Here is a 16,461-nt window from a genome sequence, read left to right on the forward strand (position 1 = left end):
TCTACACCAGTCCCACCTGCCTGCATTTGGCCCATATCCCTCCAAACCTGTCCTATCCGTGTACAAACCTAAATGTTTATTAAGCGTTGTGATAGTCCCTGCCTCAACTACCTCCTCCAGCAGCTCGTTCCATACATCCACCACCCTTTGTGTAAAAAGCTACCCCTCAAGCTCCCATTAAATCTCCCCCCCCCCCCCCCAACCCCCCGCTCCTAAATCCGATGTCCTGTGGTTCTCGATTTCCCTATTCTGAGCCAGAGTTAAGGGCCTATCCCACTATACGAGTTTACCCAAGAGCTCTCCCGAGTTTAAAAAAAAATCAAACTCGTGGTAAGTACGTAGAATGTACGTAGCGGGTACGTCGGACTCGTGGATGTCCCGTAGCGGCTCGTAACGCTAACGGCAGGCACTCGGGAAACGCGGAGACTCGTGAAGTTTTTTCAACAGTGTGAAAAATTTCCAAGAGTAAAAAAATACTGGTGATGAAGTGCCACGAGTTTGATTTTTTAACTCGGGAGAGAGAGCTCTTGGGTAAACTTGCATCGTGGGACAGGGGCTAAAGTTGCGATTTGTCCAGTTTGTGAGCGGCCTCACTCTGACAGTGGAGGAGGCCCAGGACAGAAAGGTCAGTGTGGGAATGGGAAGGGGGGTTAAAACAGTTGGGAACCAGGAGATCCAGTAGACCTTGGCGGACCGAGCGCAAGTGTTTGGTGAAACGGTCGCCCCGTCTACGCTCGGTCTCGTGGATGTAAAGGCGGCCAGTCAGGGATGAAACTACCGCAGTCATTTCCCATTTTATAATTAATCACCAACGTTTGTTTCAGATTCCAAAGAAAGTGTGGAGAGGAAAATCAAGATGATCGTATCGAGAGAAGATGATGGTACGTAGATGTGTGTGTGTGTGTGTGTGTGTGTGTGTGTGTGTGTGTGTGTGTGTGTGTGTGTGTGTGTGTGTGTGTGTGTGTGTGTGTGAGTGTGTGTGTGTGTGCGCTCTGGCTGAGATTTACGATTCGTCATTCAATACAAGAGAGGTGCTGGAAGACTTGAGGGGGGCAAATGTTGTCCCTCTATTCAAGAAGGGCTGCAGGGAAAATGCTGGAAACAGTGCCCTATTGAGACCACACCTGGAGTATTGTGTGCAATTTTGGTCCCCTAATTTGAGGAAGGACATTCTTGCTATTGAGGGAGTGCAGCGTAGGTTTACAAGGTTGATTCCCGGGATGGCGGGACTGTCATATGCTGAGAGAATGGAGCGGCTGGGCTTGTTCACTCTGGAGTTTAGAAGGATGAGAGGGCATCTTATTGAAACATATAAGATTATTGAGGGTTTGGACACGCCAGAGGCAGGAAACATGTTCCCGATGTTGGGGGAGACCAGAACCATAATTATTAATAACGCATTTTCTGTTATTTGCACTTTATCGGTTTATTTATTCATGTGTGTATATATTTATATTATGGTATATGGACACACTGATCTGTTCTGTAGTCAATGCCTACTATGTTCTGTGTGCTGAAGCAAAGCAAGAATTTCATTGTCCTATCAGGGACACATGACAATAAACTCACTTGAACTTGAACCAGGGGCCACAGTTTAAGAATAAGGGGTAAGCCATTTAGAACGGAGACGAGGAAACACTTTTTCACACAGAGAGTTGTGAGTCTGTGGAATTCTCTGCCTCAGAGGGCGGTGGAGGCCGGTTCTCTGGATACTTTCAAGAGAGAGCTAGACAGGGCTCTTAAAGAGTTTAAGAAGGAACTGCAGATGCTGGAAAGGAGGAGCGAAGGAAATAGGCAATGTTTCGGGCCGAAACCCTTCTTGAAACGTAGAGTTTCAGAGCTACACTGGCAGCTGGGCACAGGGAACGTCTTGGGATCGGAGAAGTGAAATCCTTTCCTTTCCCTTCCAGATTCTGCGGAGAAAGAGAGTCGATCTGCATCTCGAGGTACGGATATTAATATTTCAATGTCTCCCTGTAACATTCACTGGTGAACAATCCATCCACCCATGGGTGAGGTTTAGAGGGATAGGGGCCAAACGCGGGCAGGTGGGACTAGTGAGTGTGAACAAACAATTATGTGAAACACAACTCACTAGAGGACGTAGGTTTAAGGTGAAGGATATGTTTCATAGGAACCTGAGGGGTAACTTCTTCACACCAAGGGTGGTGGGTGCATGGAACGAGCTGCCGGAGTAGGTAGTTGAGGCAGGTACCATCGCAATGTTTAAGTACCATTTAGATCGGTACATGGATAGGACAGGTTTGGTGGTATTTTGGACAAATGTAGGCAGGTGTGCCTGGTGTAGATGGGACATGTTGGTCGGTGCGAGCGTGTTGGGCCGAGGGACCTGTTCCCGCTCTGTATGACGCTATGACACAAGGAACTGCATACGCTGGTTTACCAAAAAAAAAAAAGACACAAAGCACTGGAGTAACACAATGGGTCAGGCAGCATCTTTGGTGAACACGGATAGGTTGGTGTTTCAAGTTGGGTCTCAACTTCAGACTGATTGTGGTGGGGTGGGGTGGGGGGGAAAGAAATCTGGAGGAGAGGTGGGGGGGGGAGGGGGGTTAGGACAAAACCTGGTGAGTGATGGGTGGTTGCAGGTGAGGGGGGGAGGGGCGAGGGGGAAGGGTCGATTGGCCGGTGATTGGTCAAAGGCCAGAGATGGAAATTCAGAAGTTGTGAGATAGGTAGAGAAGAGGCACAAATTGTGAAGCCAGAGGAAGGAATGACAGTGGAATGGAAGGGGGTAGGGAGAAATAAGGAAATGGGTGCAGGTGGGGCACAGGGAAGAGAAGGTGGACTAAAGGGGGGAGGGGGGGATTGTTTTAGGTTTGTTAACTAAAATTAGAGAATTCAACTCGCATACCGAAGATAGACACAAAATGCTGGATTAACTCAGCGGGACAGGCGGCATCTTTGGAGAGGAGGCATAGGTGACTTTCAGGTCGAGACCCTTCTTCAGACTGAGAGTCGGGGAGAGGGAGATGAGACATGTGAAAAGCAACACAGAACAAATGGATGAAAGGTAGGCGAAAGGACAAATCAAAGCCAGCACGGACGATCAAGGAAAATTGGAGCCCACAATGGTCCATTGTTGGCTGTGGGGAAGGTGATAACGAGCGGATACAGACAGTGAAACTCTGCAGGACGACAGTGAAACTAGCAGGCCGACTAGGGTGGAGGAGTGACGGACAGAGAGGGAACGCAAGGGTTACTTGAAGTTAGAGAGATCAAGAATCAGACGGCTGAGTTGTAAGCTGCACAAGCGGAATATGAGGTGCTGTTCCTCCAGTTTGCGTGTGGCCTCACTCTGACAGTGGAGGAGGCCCAGGACAGAAAGGTCAGTGTCGGAATGGGAAGGGGGGTTAAAATGGTTGTCAACCGGGAGAACCAGTAGACCTTGGCGGACCGAGCGCAAGTGTTTGGTGAAACGGTCGTCTAGTCTACGCTTGGTCTCGCTGACGTAAAGGAGGCCAGTCAGGGATGAATCTACCGCCTTAAGAAGGGTCTCGGCCCGAAACGTTGCCTATTTCCTTCGCTCCATAGATGCTGCTGCACCCGCTCAGTTTCTCCAGCACTTTTGTCTACCTTCGATTTTCCAGCATCTGCAGTTCCTTCTTAAACACGATGAAACTACCGCAGTCATTTCCCATTTTATAATTAATCACCAACTTTTGTTTCAGATTCCAAAGAAAGTGTGGAGAGGAAAATCGAGATGATTGTATCGCGAGAAGATGATGGTACGTAGATATGTGTGTGTGTGTGTGTGTGTGTGTGTGTGTGTGTGTGTGTGTGTGTGTGTGTGTGTGTGTGTGTGTGTGTGTGTATGAATATTAAAGTGAACCAGGGATTCACTCTGAAACTATGGATCTTCCACACTCATAGAGTTCTACCGTGTGGAACAGGCCCTTCGGCCCAACTCACCCATTCCGTCCAAGATGCCCCATCTACACTGGTCCCATTTGGCCGCATTTAGTCCATATCTATGTCTTCTTCTTCTTGCGTATGGCGTGCACAGCCTAACGTTGTGGACACCAAAACACTACATCTGTTTGTGCACGTCGGGTTGATAGCATTAGTTGAAACAGGGTGGACCACGTGAAGGTTGCAATCTCCCACCCCTATATCCCTCTGAAGCTTTCCTATCCATGTACCTGCCCAAGTGTCTTTTACATTTTGTTATAGTTTAGTTTAGTTTATGTTTAGTTTCGAGATACAGAGCGGAAACAGGCCTTTCAGTTCTCTGAGTCCGTTCCGACCAGCGATCCCCAGACACTAACATTATCCTACACACACTAGGGACAATTCACATGTTATACCAAGCCAATTAACCTACAAACCTGTACGTCTTTGGAGTGTGGGAGGAAACCGAAGATCCCGGAGAAAACCCACGCAGGTCACGGGGGGAACGTACAAACTCCACACAGACAGCACCCGTAGTCGGGTTCAAAACCATGTCTCTGGCGCTGGAAGCGCTGTAAGGCAGTAACTCTACCGCTGTGCCATCGTGCCGCCCTTAACTACCTCCTCTGGCAGCTTGTTCCATTTATCTAATCAGTGTCTGATTTTCATTTCAGATTCCAGAGAAAGTGTGGAGAGGAAAATCAAAGTGATTGTATCGAGAGAAGATGATGGTACGTAGACGTGTGTGTGTGTGTGTGGAGATGTCACCTGCACATGTCCTGGGTGGTCATGGTTACTGGGGGAGAGGGATCTTGGAAAAAACATTCGGAAAACCAACCGTGAGACCAGGAAACTGAAACCCTCTTCCTTGTGTTTCAGACTCTGCGGAGAACGAGAGTGGGCCGGATACTAAAGGTAGTTCTCCTGATCTGCTCGTCACCGGGATAGGGTGAACTGTCATTAAAATGGGAGGGAGAGTTTCAGAGCTACACTGGCAGCTGGGCACAGGGAACGTCTTGGGATCTGTGAAGTGAAATTCTTTCCTTTCCCTTCCAGATTCTGCGGAAAAAGAAAGTCACTCTGCATCTCGAGGTACGGATATTTATATTTCAATGTCTCCCTGTAACATTCACTGGTGAACAATCCATCCACCCATCGGTGAGGTTTAGAGGGATACTAGACCAAGTGCAGACCCGTTGGGTTTGCTCCCCCAACGCAGCCGTTCCCTACCCGTAGCCCCCACGGGAGACGTGGTCCTCCAACTCAAGCGGCTCAGGAATCAGCAGTGCGGCTGTTTTTAAATGGCGTCTTTGAGGCGAGAGGCGGGCGCCAGCAGCCGTTATGGTCGCTGGCCAGCAGGAGGCGACAAAATGAGTGAGTGGGGGGGGGGGGAAGGATTTTATTAAAAATGTGTACATAAACGCGACAAAATATAATGAGGAGTGGATACGTGGAATGAAAAGTGAAATCTCTACCGAAATGGAAAAAATCTCGGCATTTCTGGGTCGGGTGTTGGCGTAGCAACGAATCAAAGCCTGTCAGCCACAAGTCAGAAACACACACAGCCACACAGCCAGACACACACAGAGTTTTAAATATAGATAGATAGATGGGCCAAACGCGGGGAGGTGGGACTAGTGCAGATGGGGCACCATTGGTTAGTAGGAGCAAGCAAGATAGGCTGAAGGGCCTGTTTCCGTGCTGTGTTACTCCATGGCTATTATTGTTCTAATGACTGGCACGGTAGCACAGCGGTAGAGTTGCTGCCTAACAGCGTCAGAGACCCGGGCTCGATCCTCACTACGGGTGCTGTCTGTACGGAGTTTGCACGTTCTCACTGTGACCTGCGTGGGTTTTCTCCGGGTGCACTGTCTTCCTACCATATTCCAAAGATGGACAGGTTTGTAGGTTAATTGGCTTCGGTACAATTGTAAATTGTCCCTCGTATATGTGTAGGACAGGGTCGGTGTGCGGGGATCGCTGGGCGGCGCGGACTCGGTGGGAAGAAGGGCCTGTTTCCGCGCTGTGTGACTCTGTGACTCGATGATTGTTCCAATGGCCCTGGGGATCTGGTTGGGATCTGGTTTGAGATACAGAGCGGAAACAGGCCTTTCAGTTCACCGAGTCCGCGCCGACCAGCGATCCCCAGACACTAACATTATCCTACACACACTAGGGACAATTTACATGTTATACCAAGCCAATTAACCTACAAACCTGCACGTCTTTGGAGTGTGGGAGGAAACCGAAGATCCAGGAGAAAACACACGCAGGGGAACGTGCAAACTCCACACAGGCAGCACCCGTAATTGGGATCAAAACCACGTCTCTATCGCTGGAAGTGCCGTAAGGCAGTAACTCTACCGCTGTGCCATCGTGCCGCCCTTAACTACCTCCTCTGGCAGCTTGTTCCATTTATCTAATCAGTGTCTGATTTTCATTTCAGAGTCCAAAGAAAGTGTGGAGAGGAAAATCAAAGTGATCGTATCGAGAGAAAATGATGGTACGTAGATGTGTGTGTGTGTGTGGAGATGTCACCTGCACATGTCCTGGGTGGTCATGGTTACTGGGGGAGAGGGATCTTGGAAAAAACATTCGGAAAACTAACCGTGAGACCAGGAAACTGAAACCCTCTTCCTTGTGTTTCAGACTCTGCGGAGAACGAGAGTGGGCCGGATACTAAAGGTAGTTCTCCTGATCTGCTCGTCATTGGGATAGGGTGAACTGTCATTAAAATGGGAGGGAGAGTTTCAGAGCTACACTGGCAGCTGGGCACAGGGAACGTCTTGGGATCGGTGAAGTGAAATTCTTTCCTTTCCCTTCCAGATTCTGCGGAAAAAGAGAGTCGATCTGCATCTCGAGGTACGGATATTTATATTTCAATGTCTCTCTGTAACATTCACTGGTGAACAATCCATCCACCCATCGGTGAGGTTTAGAGGGATACTAGACCAAGTGCAGACCCGTTGGGTCTGCTCCCCCAACGCAGCCGTTCCCTACCCGTAGCCCCCACGGGAGACGTGGTCCTCCAACTCAAGCGGCTCAGGAATCAGCAGTGCGGCTGTTTTTAAATGGCGTCTTTGAGGCGAGATGCGGGCGCCAGCAGCCGTTATGGTCGCTGGCCAGCAGGAGGCGACAAAATGAGTGAGTGGGGGGGGGGAGAAGGATTTTATTAAAAATGTGTACATAAACACGACAAAATTTAATGAGGAGTGGATACTTGGAATGAAAAGTGAAATCTCTACCGAAATGGAAAAAATCAGGGCGTTTGTGGGTCGGGTGTTGGCGTAGCAACGAATCAAAGGCTGGCAGCCACAAGTCAGAAACACACACAGCCACACAGCCAGACACACACAGAGTTTTAAATATAGATAGATAGATGGGCCAAACGCGGGCAGGTGGGACTAGTGTAGATGGGGCACCATTGGTTAGTAGGAGCAAGCAAGATAGGCTGAAGGGCCTGTTTCCGTGCTGTGTTACTCCATGGCTATTATTGTTCTAATGACTGGCACGGTAGCACAGCGGTAGAGTTGCTGCCTCACAGCGCCAGAGACCCGGGCTCGATCCTCACTACGGGTGCTGTCTGTACGGAGTTTGCACGTTCTCACTGTGACCTGCGTGGGTTTTCTCCGGGTGCACTGTCTTCCTACCATATTCCAAAGATGGACAGGTTTGTAGGTTAATTGGATTCGGTACAATTGTAAATTGTCCCTGGTCTATGTGTGGGACAGGGTCGGTGTGCGGGGATCGCTGGGCGGCGCAGACTCGGTGGGAAGAAGGGCCTGTTTCCGCGCTGTGTGACTCTGTGACTCGATGATTGTTCCAATGGCCCTGGGGATCTGGTTTGAGATACAGAGCGGAAACAGGCCTTTCAGTTCACCGAGTCCGCGCCGACCAGCGATCCCCAGACACTAACATTATCCTACACACACTAGGGACAATTTACATGTTATACCAAGCCAATTAACCTACAAACCTGCACGTCTTTGGAGTGTGGGAGGAAACCGAAGATCCCGGAGAAAACCCATGCAGGGGAACGTGCAAACTCCGTACAGACAGCACCCGTAATTGGGATCAAAACCACGTCTCTGGCACAGAAAGTGCCGTAAGGCAATAACTCTACCGCTGTGCCATCGTGCCGCCCTTAACTACCTCCTCTGGCAGCTTGTTCCATTTATCTAATCAGTGTCTGATTTTCATTTCAGAGTCCAGAGAAAGTGCCGAGAGGAAAATCAAAGTGATCGTATCAAGAGAAGATGATGGTACGTAGATGTGTGTGTGTGTGTGTGTGTGGAGATATCACCTGCACATGTCCTGGGTTGTCATGGTTACTGGGGGAGAGGGATGTTGGAAAAAACATTCGGAAAACCAACCGTGAGACCAGGAAACTGAAACCCTCTTCCTTGTGTTTCAGACTCTGCGGAGAACGAGAGTGGGCCGGATACTAAAGGTAGTTCTCCTGATCTGCTCGTCACCGGGATAGGGTGAACTGTCATTAAAATGGGAGGGAGAGTTTCAGAGCTACACTGGCAGCTGGGCACAGGGAACGTCTTGGGATCAGTGAAGTGAAATCCTTTCCTTTCCCTTCCAGATTCTGCGGAGAAAGAGAGGCGATCTGCATCTCGAGGTACGGATATTTATATTTCAATGTCTCCCTGTAACATTCACTGGTGAACAATCCATCCACCCATGGGTGAGGTTTAGAGGGATAGGGGCCAAACGCGGGCAGGTGGGACTAGTGTAGATGGGGCACCCTTGGTTAGTATGAGCAAGCAAGATAGGCCGAAGGGCCTGTTTCCGTGCTGTGTTACTCCATGGCTATTATTGTTCTAATGACTGGCACGGTAGCACAGCGGTAGAGTTGCTGCCTCACAGCGTCAGAGACCCGGGCTCGATCCTCACTACGGGTGCTGTCTGTACGGAGTTTGCACGTTCTCACAGTGACCTGCGTGGGTTTTCTCCGGGTGCACTGGTTTCCTACCACATTGCAAAGACGGACAGGTTTGTAGGTTAATTGGCTTTGGTATAAGTGTAAATTGTCCCTGGTGTGTGTAGGACAGGGTCGGTGTGCGGGGATCGCTGGGTGGCGCGGGCACGGTGGGAAGAAGGGCCTGTTTCCGCGCTGTGTGACTGTGACTCGATGATTGTTCCAATGGCCCTGGGGATCTGGTTGGGATCTGGTTTGAGATACAGAGCGGAAACAGGCCTTTCAGTTCACCGAGTCCGTGCCGACCAGCGATCCCCAGACACTAACATTATCCTACACACACTAGGGACAATTTACATGTTATGCCAAGCCAATTAACCTACAAACCTGCACGTCTTTGGAGTGTGGGAGGAAACCAAAGATCCCGGAGAAAACCCACGCAGGGGAACGTGCAAACTCCACACAGACAGCACCCGTAATTGGGATCGAACCCGCGTCTCTGGCGCTGGAAGCGCTGTAAGGCAGTAACTCTACCGCTGTGCCATCGTGCCGCCCTTAAATACCTCCTCTGGCAGCTTGTTCCATTTATCTAATCAGTGTCTGATTTTCATTTCAGAGTCCAGAGAAAGTGCCGAGAGGAAAATCAAAGTGATCGTATCAAGAGAAGATGATGGTACGTAGACGTGTGTGTGTGTGTGTGTGTGGAGATGTCACCTGCACATGTCCTGGGTGGTCATGGTTACTGGGGGAGAGGGATCTTGGAAAAAACATTCGGAAAACTAACCGTGAGACCAGGAAACTGAAACCCTCTTCCTTGTGTTTCAGACTCTGCGGAGAACGAGAGTGGGCCGGATACTAAAGGTAGTTCTCCTGATCTGCTCGTCATTGGGATAGGGTGAACTGTCATTAAAATGGGAGGGAGAGTTTCAGAGCTACACTGGCAGCTGGGCACAGGGAACGTCTTGGGATCAATGAAGTGAAATCCTTTCCTTTCCCTTCCAGATTCTGCGGAAAAAGAGAGTCGATCTGCATCTCGAGGTACGGATATTTATATTTCAATGACTCACTGTAACATTCACTGGTGAACAATCCATCCACCCATGGGTGAGGTTTAGAGGGATACTAGACCAAGTGCAGACCCGTTGGGTCTGCTCCCCCAACGCAGCCGTTCCCTACCCGTAGCCCCCACGGGAGACGTGGTCCTCCAACTCAAGCGGCTCAGGAATCAGCAGTGCGGCTGTTTTTAAATGGCGTCTTTGAGGCGAGATGCGGGCGCCAGTAGCCGTTATGGTCGCTGGCCAGCAGGAGGCGACAAAATGAGTGAGTGGGGGGGGGAGAAGGATTTTATTAAAAATGTGTACATAAACACGACAAAATATAATGAGGAGTGGATACGTGGAATGAAAAGTGAAATCTCTACCGAAATGGAAAAAATCTCGGCGTTTGTGGGTCGGGTGTTGGCGTAGCAACGAATCAAAAGCTGTCAGCCACAAGTCAGAAACACACACAGCCACACAGCCAGACACACACAGAGTTTTAAATATAGATAGATAGATGGGCCAAACGCGGGCAGGTGGGACTAGTGCAGATGGGGCACCATTGGTTAGTAGGAGCAAGCAAGATAGGCTGAAGGGCCTGTTTCCGTGCTGTGTTACTCCATGGCTATTATTGTTTTAATGACTGGCATGGTAGCACAGCGGTAGAGTTGCTGCCTCACAGCGCCAGAGACCCGGGCTCGATCCTCACTATGGGTGCTGTCTGTACGGAGTTTGCACGTTCTCACTGTGACCTGCGTGGGTTTTCTCCGGGTGCACTGGTTTCCTCTCACATTCCAAAGACGGACAGGTTTGTAGGTTAATTGGCTTTGATATAAGTGTAAATTGTCCCTGGTGTGTGTAGGACAGGGTCGGTGTGCGGGGATCGCTGGGCGTAGCGGACACGGTGGGAAGAAGGGCCTGTTTCCGCGCTGTGTGACTCCGACTCGATGATTGTTCCAATGGCCCTGGGGATCTGGTTGGGATCTGGTTTGAGATACAGAGCGGAAACAGGCCTTTCAGTTCACCGAGTCCGTGCCGACCAGCGATCCCCAGACACTAACATTATCCTACACACACTAGGGACAATTTACATGTTATGCCAAGCCAATTAACCTACAAACCTGCACGTCTTTGGAGTGTGGGAGAAAACCGAAGATCCCGGAGAAAACCCACGCAGGAGAACGTGCAAACTCCACACAGACAGCACCCGTAATTGGGATCGAACCCGCGTCTCTATCGCTGGAAGCGCTGTAAGGCAGTAACTCTACCGCTGTGCCATCGTGCCGCCCTTAACTACCTCCGCTGGCAGCTTGTTCCATTTATCTAATCAGTGTCTGATTTTCATTTCAGAGTCCAAAGAAAGTGTGGAGAGGAAAATCAAGATGATTGTATCGAGAGAAGATGATGGTACGTAGACGTGTGTGTGTGTGTGGAGATGTCACCTGCACATGTCCTGGGTTGTCATGCTTACTGGGGGAGAGGGATCTTGGAAAAAACGTTCGGAAAACCAACCGTGAGACCAGGAAACTGAAACCCTCTTCCTTGTGTTTCAGACTCTGCGGAGAACGAGAGTGGGCCGGATACTAAAGGTAGTTCTCCTGATCTGCTCGTCACCGGGATAGGGTGAACTGTCATTAAAATGGGAGGGAGAGTTTCAGAGCTACACTGGCAGCTGGGCACAGGGAACGTCTTGGGATCAGTGAAGTGAAATCCTTTCCTTTCCCTTCCAGATTCTGCGGAAAAAGAGAGTCACTCTGTATCTCGAGGTACGGATATTTATATTTCAATGTCTCCCTGTAACATTCACTGGTGAACAATCCATCCACCCGTGGGTGAGGTTTAGAGGGATACTAGACCAAGTGCAGACCCGTTGGGTTTGCTCCCACAACGCAGCTGTTCCCTACCCGTAGCCCCCACGGGAGACGTGGTCCTCCAACTCAAGCGGCTCAGGAATCAGCAGTGCGGCTGTTTTTAAATGGCGTCTTTGAGGCGAGATGCGGGCGCCAGCAGCCGTTATGGTCGCTGGCCAGCAGGAGGCGACAAAATGAGTGAGTGGGGGGGGGGAGAAGGATTTTATTAAAAATGTGTACATAAACGCGACAAAATATAATGAGGAGTGGATACGTGGAATGAAAAGTGAAATCTCTACCGAAATGGAAAAAATCTCGGCATTTCTGGGTCGGGTGTTGGCGTAGCAACGAATCAAAGGCTGTCAGCCACAAGTCAGAAACACACACAGCCACACAGCCAGACACACACAGAGTTTTAAATATAGATAGATAGATGGGCCAAACGCGGGCAGGTGGGACTAGTGTAGATGGGGCACCATTGGTTAGTAGGAGCAAGCAAGATAGGCTGAAGGGCCTGTTTCCGTGCTGTGTTACTCCATGGCTATTATTGTTCTAATGACTGGCACGGTAGCACAGCGGTAGAGTTGCTGCCTCACAGCGTCAGAGACCCGGGCTCGATCCTCACTACGGGTGCTGTCTGTACGGAGTTTGCACGTTCTCACTGTGACCTGCGTGGATTTTCTCCGGGTGCACTGGTTTCCTCTCACATTCCAAAGACGGACAGGTTTGTAGGTTAATTGGCTTTGATATAAGTGTAAATTGTCCCTGGTGTGTGTAGGACAGGGTCGGTGTGCGGGGATCGCTGGGCGTAGCGGACACGGTGGGAAGAAGGGCCTGTTTCCGCGCTGTGTGACTCCGACTCGATGATTGTTCCAATGGCCCTGGGGATCTGGTTGGGATCTGGTTTGAGATACAGAGCGGAAACAGGCCTTTCAGTTCACCGAGTCCGTGCTGACCAGCGATCCCCAGACACTAACATTATCCTACACACACTAGGGACAATTTACATGTTATGCCAAGCCAATTAACCTACAAACCTGCACGTCTTTGGAGTGTGGGAGGAAACCGAAGATCCCGGAGAAAACCCACGCAGGGGAACGTGCAAACTCCGTACAGACAGCACCCGTAGTTGGGATCGAACCCGCGTCTCTGGCGCTGGAAGCGCTGTAAGGCAGTAACTCTACCGCTGTGCCATCGTGCCGCCCTTAACTACCTCCTCTGGCAGCTTGTTCCATTTATCTAATCAGTGTCTGATTTTCATTTCAGAGTCCAAAGAAAGTGTGGAGAGGAAAATCAAAGTGATTGTATCGAGAGAAGATGATGGTACGTAGATGTGTGTGTGTGTGTGTGTGGAGATGTCACCTGCACATGTCCTGGGTTGTCATGGTTACTGGGGGAGAGGGATCTTGGAAAAACTTTTGGGAAAACCAACCGTGAGACCAGGAAACTGAAACCCTCTTCCTTGTGTTTCAGACTCTGCGGAGAACGAGAGTGGGCCGGATACTAAAGGTAGTTCTCCTGATCTGCTCGTCACCGGGATAGGGTGAAAGTGTCATTAAAATGGGAGGGAGAGTTTCAGAGCTACACTGGCAGCTGGGCACAGGGAACGTCTTGGGATCGGTGAAGTAAAATCCTTTCCTTTCCCTTCCAGATTCTGCGGAGAAAGAGAGTCGATCTGCATCTCGAGGTACGGATATTTATGTTTCAATGTCTCCCTGTAACATTCACTGGTGAACAATCCATCCACCCATGGGTGAGGATTAGAGGGATACTAGACCAAGTGCAGACCCGTTGGGCGAGATGCGGGCGCCAGCAGCCGTTATGGTCGCTGGCCAGCAGGAGGCGACAAAATGAGTGAGTGGGGGGGGGGGAGAAGGATTTTATTAAAAATGTGTACATAAACACGACAAAATATAATGAGGAGTGGATACGTGGAATGAAAAGTGAAATCTCTACCGAAATGGAAAAAATCTCGGCATTTCTTGGTCGGGTGTTGGCGTAGCAACGAATCAAAGGCTGTCAGCCACAAGTCAGAAACACACACAGCCACACAGCCAGACACACACAGAGTTTTAAATATATATAGATAGATGGGCCAAACGCGGGCAGGTGGGACTAGTGCAGATGGGGCACCCTTGGTTAGTATGAGCAAGCTGGGCCGAAGGGCCTGTTTCCGTGCTGTGATACTCCATGGCTATTATTGTTCTAATGACTGGCATGGTAGCGCAGCGGTAGAGTTGCTGCCTCACAGCGCCAGAGACCCGGGCTCGATCCTCACTACGGGTGCTGTCTGTACGGAGTTTGCACGTTCTCATTGTGACCTGCGTGGGTTTTCTCCGGGTGCACTGGTTTCCTCCCACATTCCAAAGACGGACAGGTTTGTAGGTTAATTGGCTTTGGTATAAGTGTAAATTGTCCCTGGTGTGTGTAGGACAGGGTCGGTGTGCGGGGATCGCTGGGCGGCGTGGACACGGTGGGCAGAAGGGCCTGTTTCCGCGCTGTGTGACTGTGACTCGATGGTTGTTCCAATGGCCCTGGGGATCTGGTTGGGATCTGGTTTGAGATACAGAGCGGAAACAGGCCTTTCAGTTCACCGAGTCCGCGCCGACAGCGATCCCCAGACACTAACATTATCCTACACACACTAGGGACAATTTACATGTTATGCCAAGCCAATTAACCTACAAACCTGCACGTCTTTGGAGTGTGGGAGGAAACCGAAGATCCCGGAGAAAACCCACGCAGGGGAACGTGCAAACTCCGTACAGACAGCACCCGTAATTGGGATCGAACCCGCGTCTCTGGCACAGAAAGCGCCGTAAGGCAGTAACTCTACCGCTGTGCCATCGTGCCATTCTTAACTACCTCCTCTGGCAGCTTGTTCCATATGTCTAATCAGTGTCTGATTTTCATTTCAGAGTCCAGAGAAAGTGCCGAGAGGAAAATCAAAGTGATTGTATCGAGAGAAGATGATGGTACGTAGATGTGTGTGTGTGTGTGTGTGTGGAGATGTTTGCACGTTTCCACCCACACTCCAAAGACATCCAGGTTTGTAGGTTAATTGGCTTCTGTAAATTGTAAATAATCCCCAGTTTGCAGGATAGAACTAGTTGAAGGGGTGGCCGCTGGTCGGCGTGGACTCGGTGGGACTAAGGGCTTGTGTTCGCTGTATCTCTAACCTAAAACATGTGAGCAGTGATAGCAGACGAGCGATAGCAAGTTTCGAATCCAAAGGGGAATTCCATGACAGAGTAGTTTAGTTTAGAGATACAGCGCGGAATCTGGCCCCTCGGCCCACTGAGTCTGCCCTGACCAGCGATCCCCACACATTAACACTACCCTACACACACTGGGGACAATTTGTACATTTATACCAAGCTAATTAACCTACAAACCTGCACGTCTTTCGATTGTGGGAGGAAACCGAAGATCTCGGAGAAAACCCACTCGAGTCAAGAGGAGAACGTGCAAACTCCACACAGACAGTACCCGTAGTTGGGATCGAACCCGCGTCTCTGGCACAGAAAGCGCTGTAATGCAGTAACTCTACCGCTGTCCCATCGTGCCGCCCTTAACTACCTCCTCTGGCAGCTTGTTCCATTTATCTAATCAGTGTCTGATTTTCATTTCAGAGTCCAAAGAAAGTGCGGAGAGGAAAATCGAGAAGATTGTATCGAGAGAAGATGATGGTACGTAGATGTGTGTGTGTGTGTGGAGATGTCACCTGCACATGTCCTGGGTTGGCATGGTTACTGGGGGAGAGGGATCTTGGAAAAAACGTTGGGAAAACCAACCGTGAGACCAGGAAACTGAAACCCTCTTCCTTGTGTTTCAGACTCTGCGGAGAACGAGAGTGGGCCGGATACTAAAGGTAGTTCTCCTGATCTGCTCGTCACCGGGATAGGGTGAACTGTCATTAAAATGGGAGGGAGAGTTTCAGAGCTACACTGGCAGCTGGGCACAGGGAACGTCTTGGGATCAGTGAAGTGAAATTCTTTCCTTTCCCTTCCAGATTCTGCGGAGAAAGAGAGTCGATCTGCATCTCGAGGTACGGATATTTATATTTCAATGTCTCCCTGTAACATTCACTGGGGAACAATCCATCCACCCATGGGTGAGGATTAGAGGGATACTAGACCAAGTGCAGACCCGTTGGGCGAGATGCGGGCGCCAGCAGCCGTTATGGTCGCTAGCCAGCAGGAGGCGACAAAATGAGTGAGTGGGGGGGGGGGGGAGAAGGATTTTATTAAAAATGTGTACATAAACACGACAAAATATAATGAGGAGTGGATACGTGGAATGAAAAGTGAAATCTCTACCGAAATGGAAAAAGCTCGGCATTTCTGGGTCGGGTGTTGGCGTAGCAACGAATCAAAGGCTGTCAGCCACAAGTCAGAAACACACACAGCCACACAGCCAGACACACACAGAGTTTTAAATATATATAGATAGATGGGCCAAACGCGGGCAGGTGGGACTAGTGCAGATGGGGCACCCTTGGTTAGTATGAGCAAGCTGGGCCGAAGGGCCTGTTTCCGTGCTGTGTTACTCCATGGCTATTATTGTTCTAATGACTGGCACGGTAGCGCAGCGGTAGAGTTGCTGCCTCACAGCGCCAGAGACCCGGGCTCGATCCTCACTACGGGTGCTGTCTGTACGGAGTTTGCACGTTCTCATTGTGACCTGCGTGGGTTTTCTCCGGGTGCACTGGTTTCCTCCCACATTCCAAAGACGG

The 16,461-nt window shown here is 50.1% G+C and overlaps 1 protein-coding gene across 1 annotated transcript in view; it reads left to right on the plus strand.

The window, feature by feature from the left end:
- The window catches only part of LOC116966803 (caldesmon-like), an 88,680-nt gene that overhangs the window by 45,716 nt on the left and 26,503 nt on the right, over positions 1-16,461 (plus strand). The window contains exons 38-54 of the mRNA XM_033013142.1: positions 825-881; positions 1,911-1,946; positions 6,359-6,415; positions 6,562-6,597; positions 6,739-6,774; positions 8,118-8,174; positions 8,327-8,362; positions 8,504-8,539; positions 9,456-9,512; positions 9,665-9,700; positions 9,842-9,877; positions 12,993-13,049; positions 13,200-13,235; positions 13,378-13,413; positions 14,645-14,701; positions 15,562-15,597; positions 15,739-15,774. Of these exons, the coding sequence (XP_032869033.1) occupies positions 825-881; positions 1,911-1,946; positions 6,359-6,415; positions 6,562-6,597; positions 6,739-6,774; positions 8,118-8,174; positions 8,327-8,362; positions 8,504-8,539; positions 9,456-9,512; positions 9,665-9,700; positions 9,842-9,877; positions 12,993-13,049; positions 13,200-13,235; positions 13,378-13,413; positions 14,645-14,701; positions 15,562-15,597; positions 15,739-15,774 (738 nt within the window). The remainder of the gene's footprint in view (positions 1-824; positions 882-1,910; positions 1,947-6,358; positions 6,416-6,561; positions 6,598-6,738; positions 6,775-8,117; positions 8,175-8,326; positions 8,363-8,503; positions 8,540-9,455; positions 9,513-9,664; positions 9,701-9,841; positions 9,878-12,992; positions 13,050-13,199; positions 13,236-13,377; positions 13,414-14,644; positions 14,702-15,561; positions 15,598-15,738; positions 15,775-16,461) is intronic.

The sequence above is a fragment of the Amblyraja radiata genome, chromosome 38, assembly GCF_010909765.2.
Source record: "Amblyraja radiata isolate CabotCenter1 chromosome 38, sAmbRad1.1.pri, whole genome shotgun sequence".
NCBI lineage: Eukaryota > Metazoa > Chordata > Chondrichthyes > Rajiformes > Rajidae > Amblyraja > Amblyraja radiata.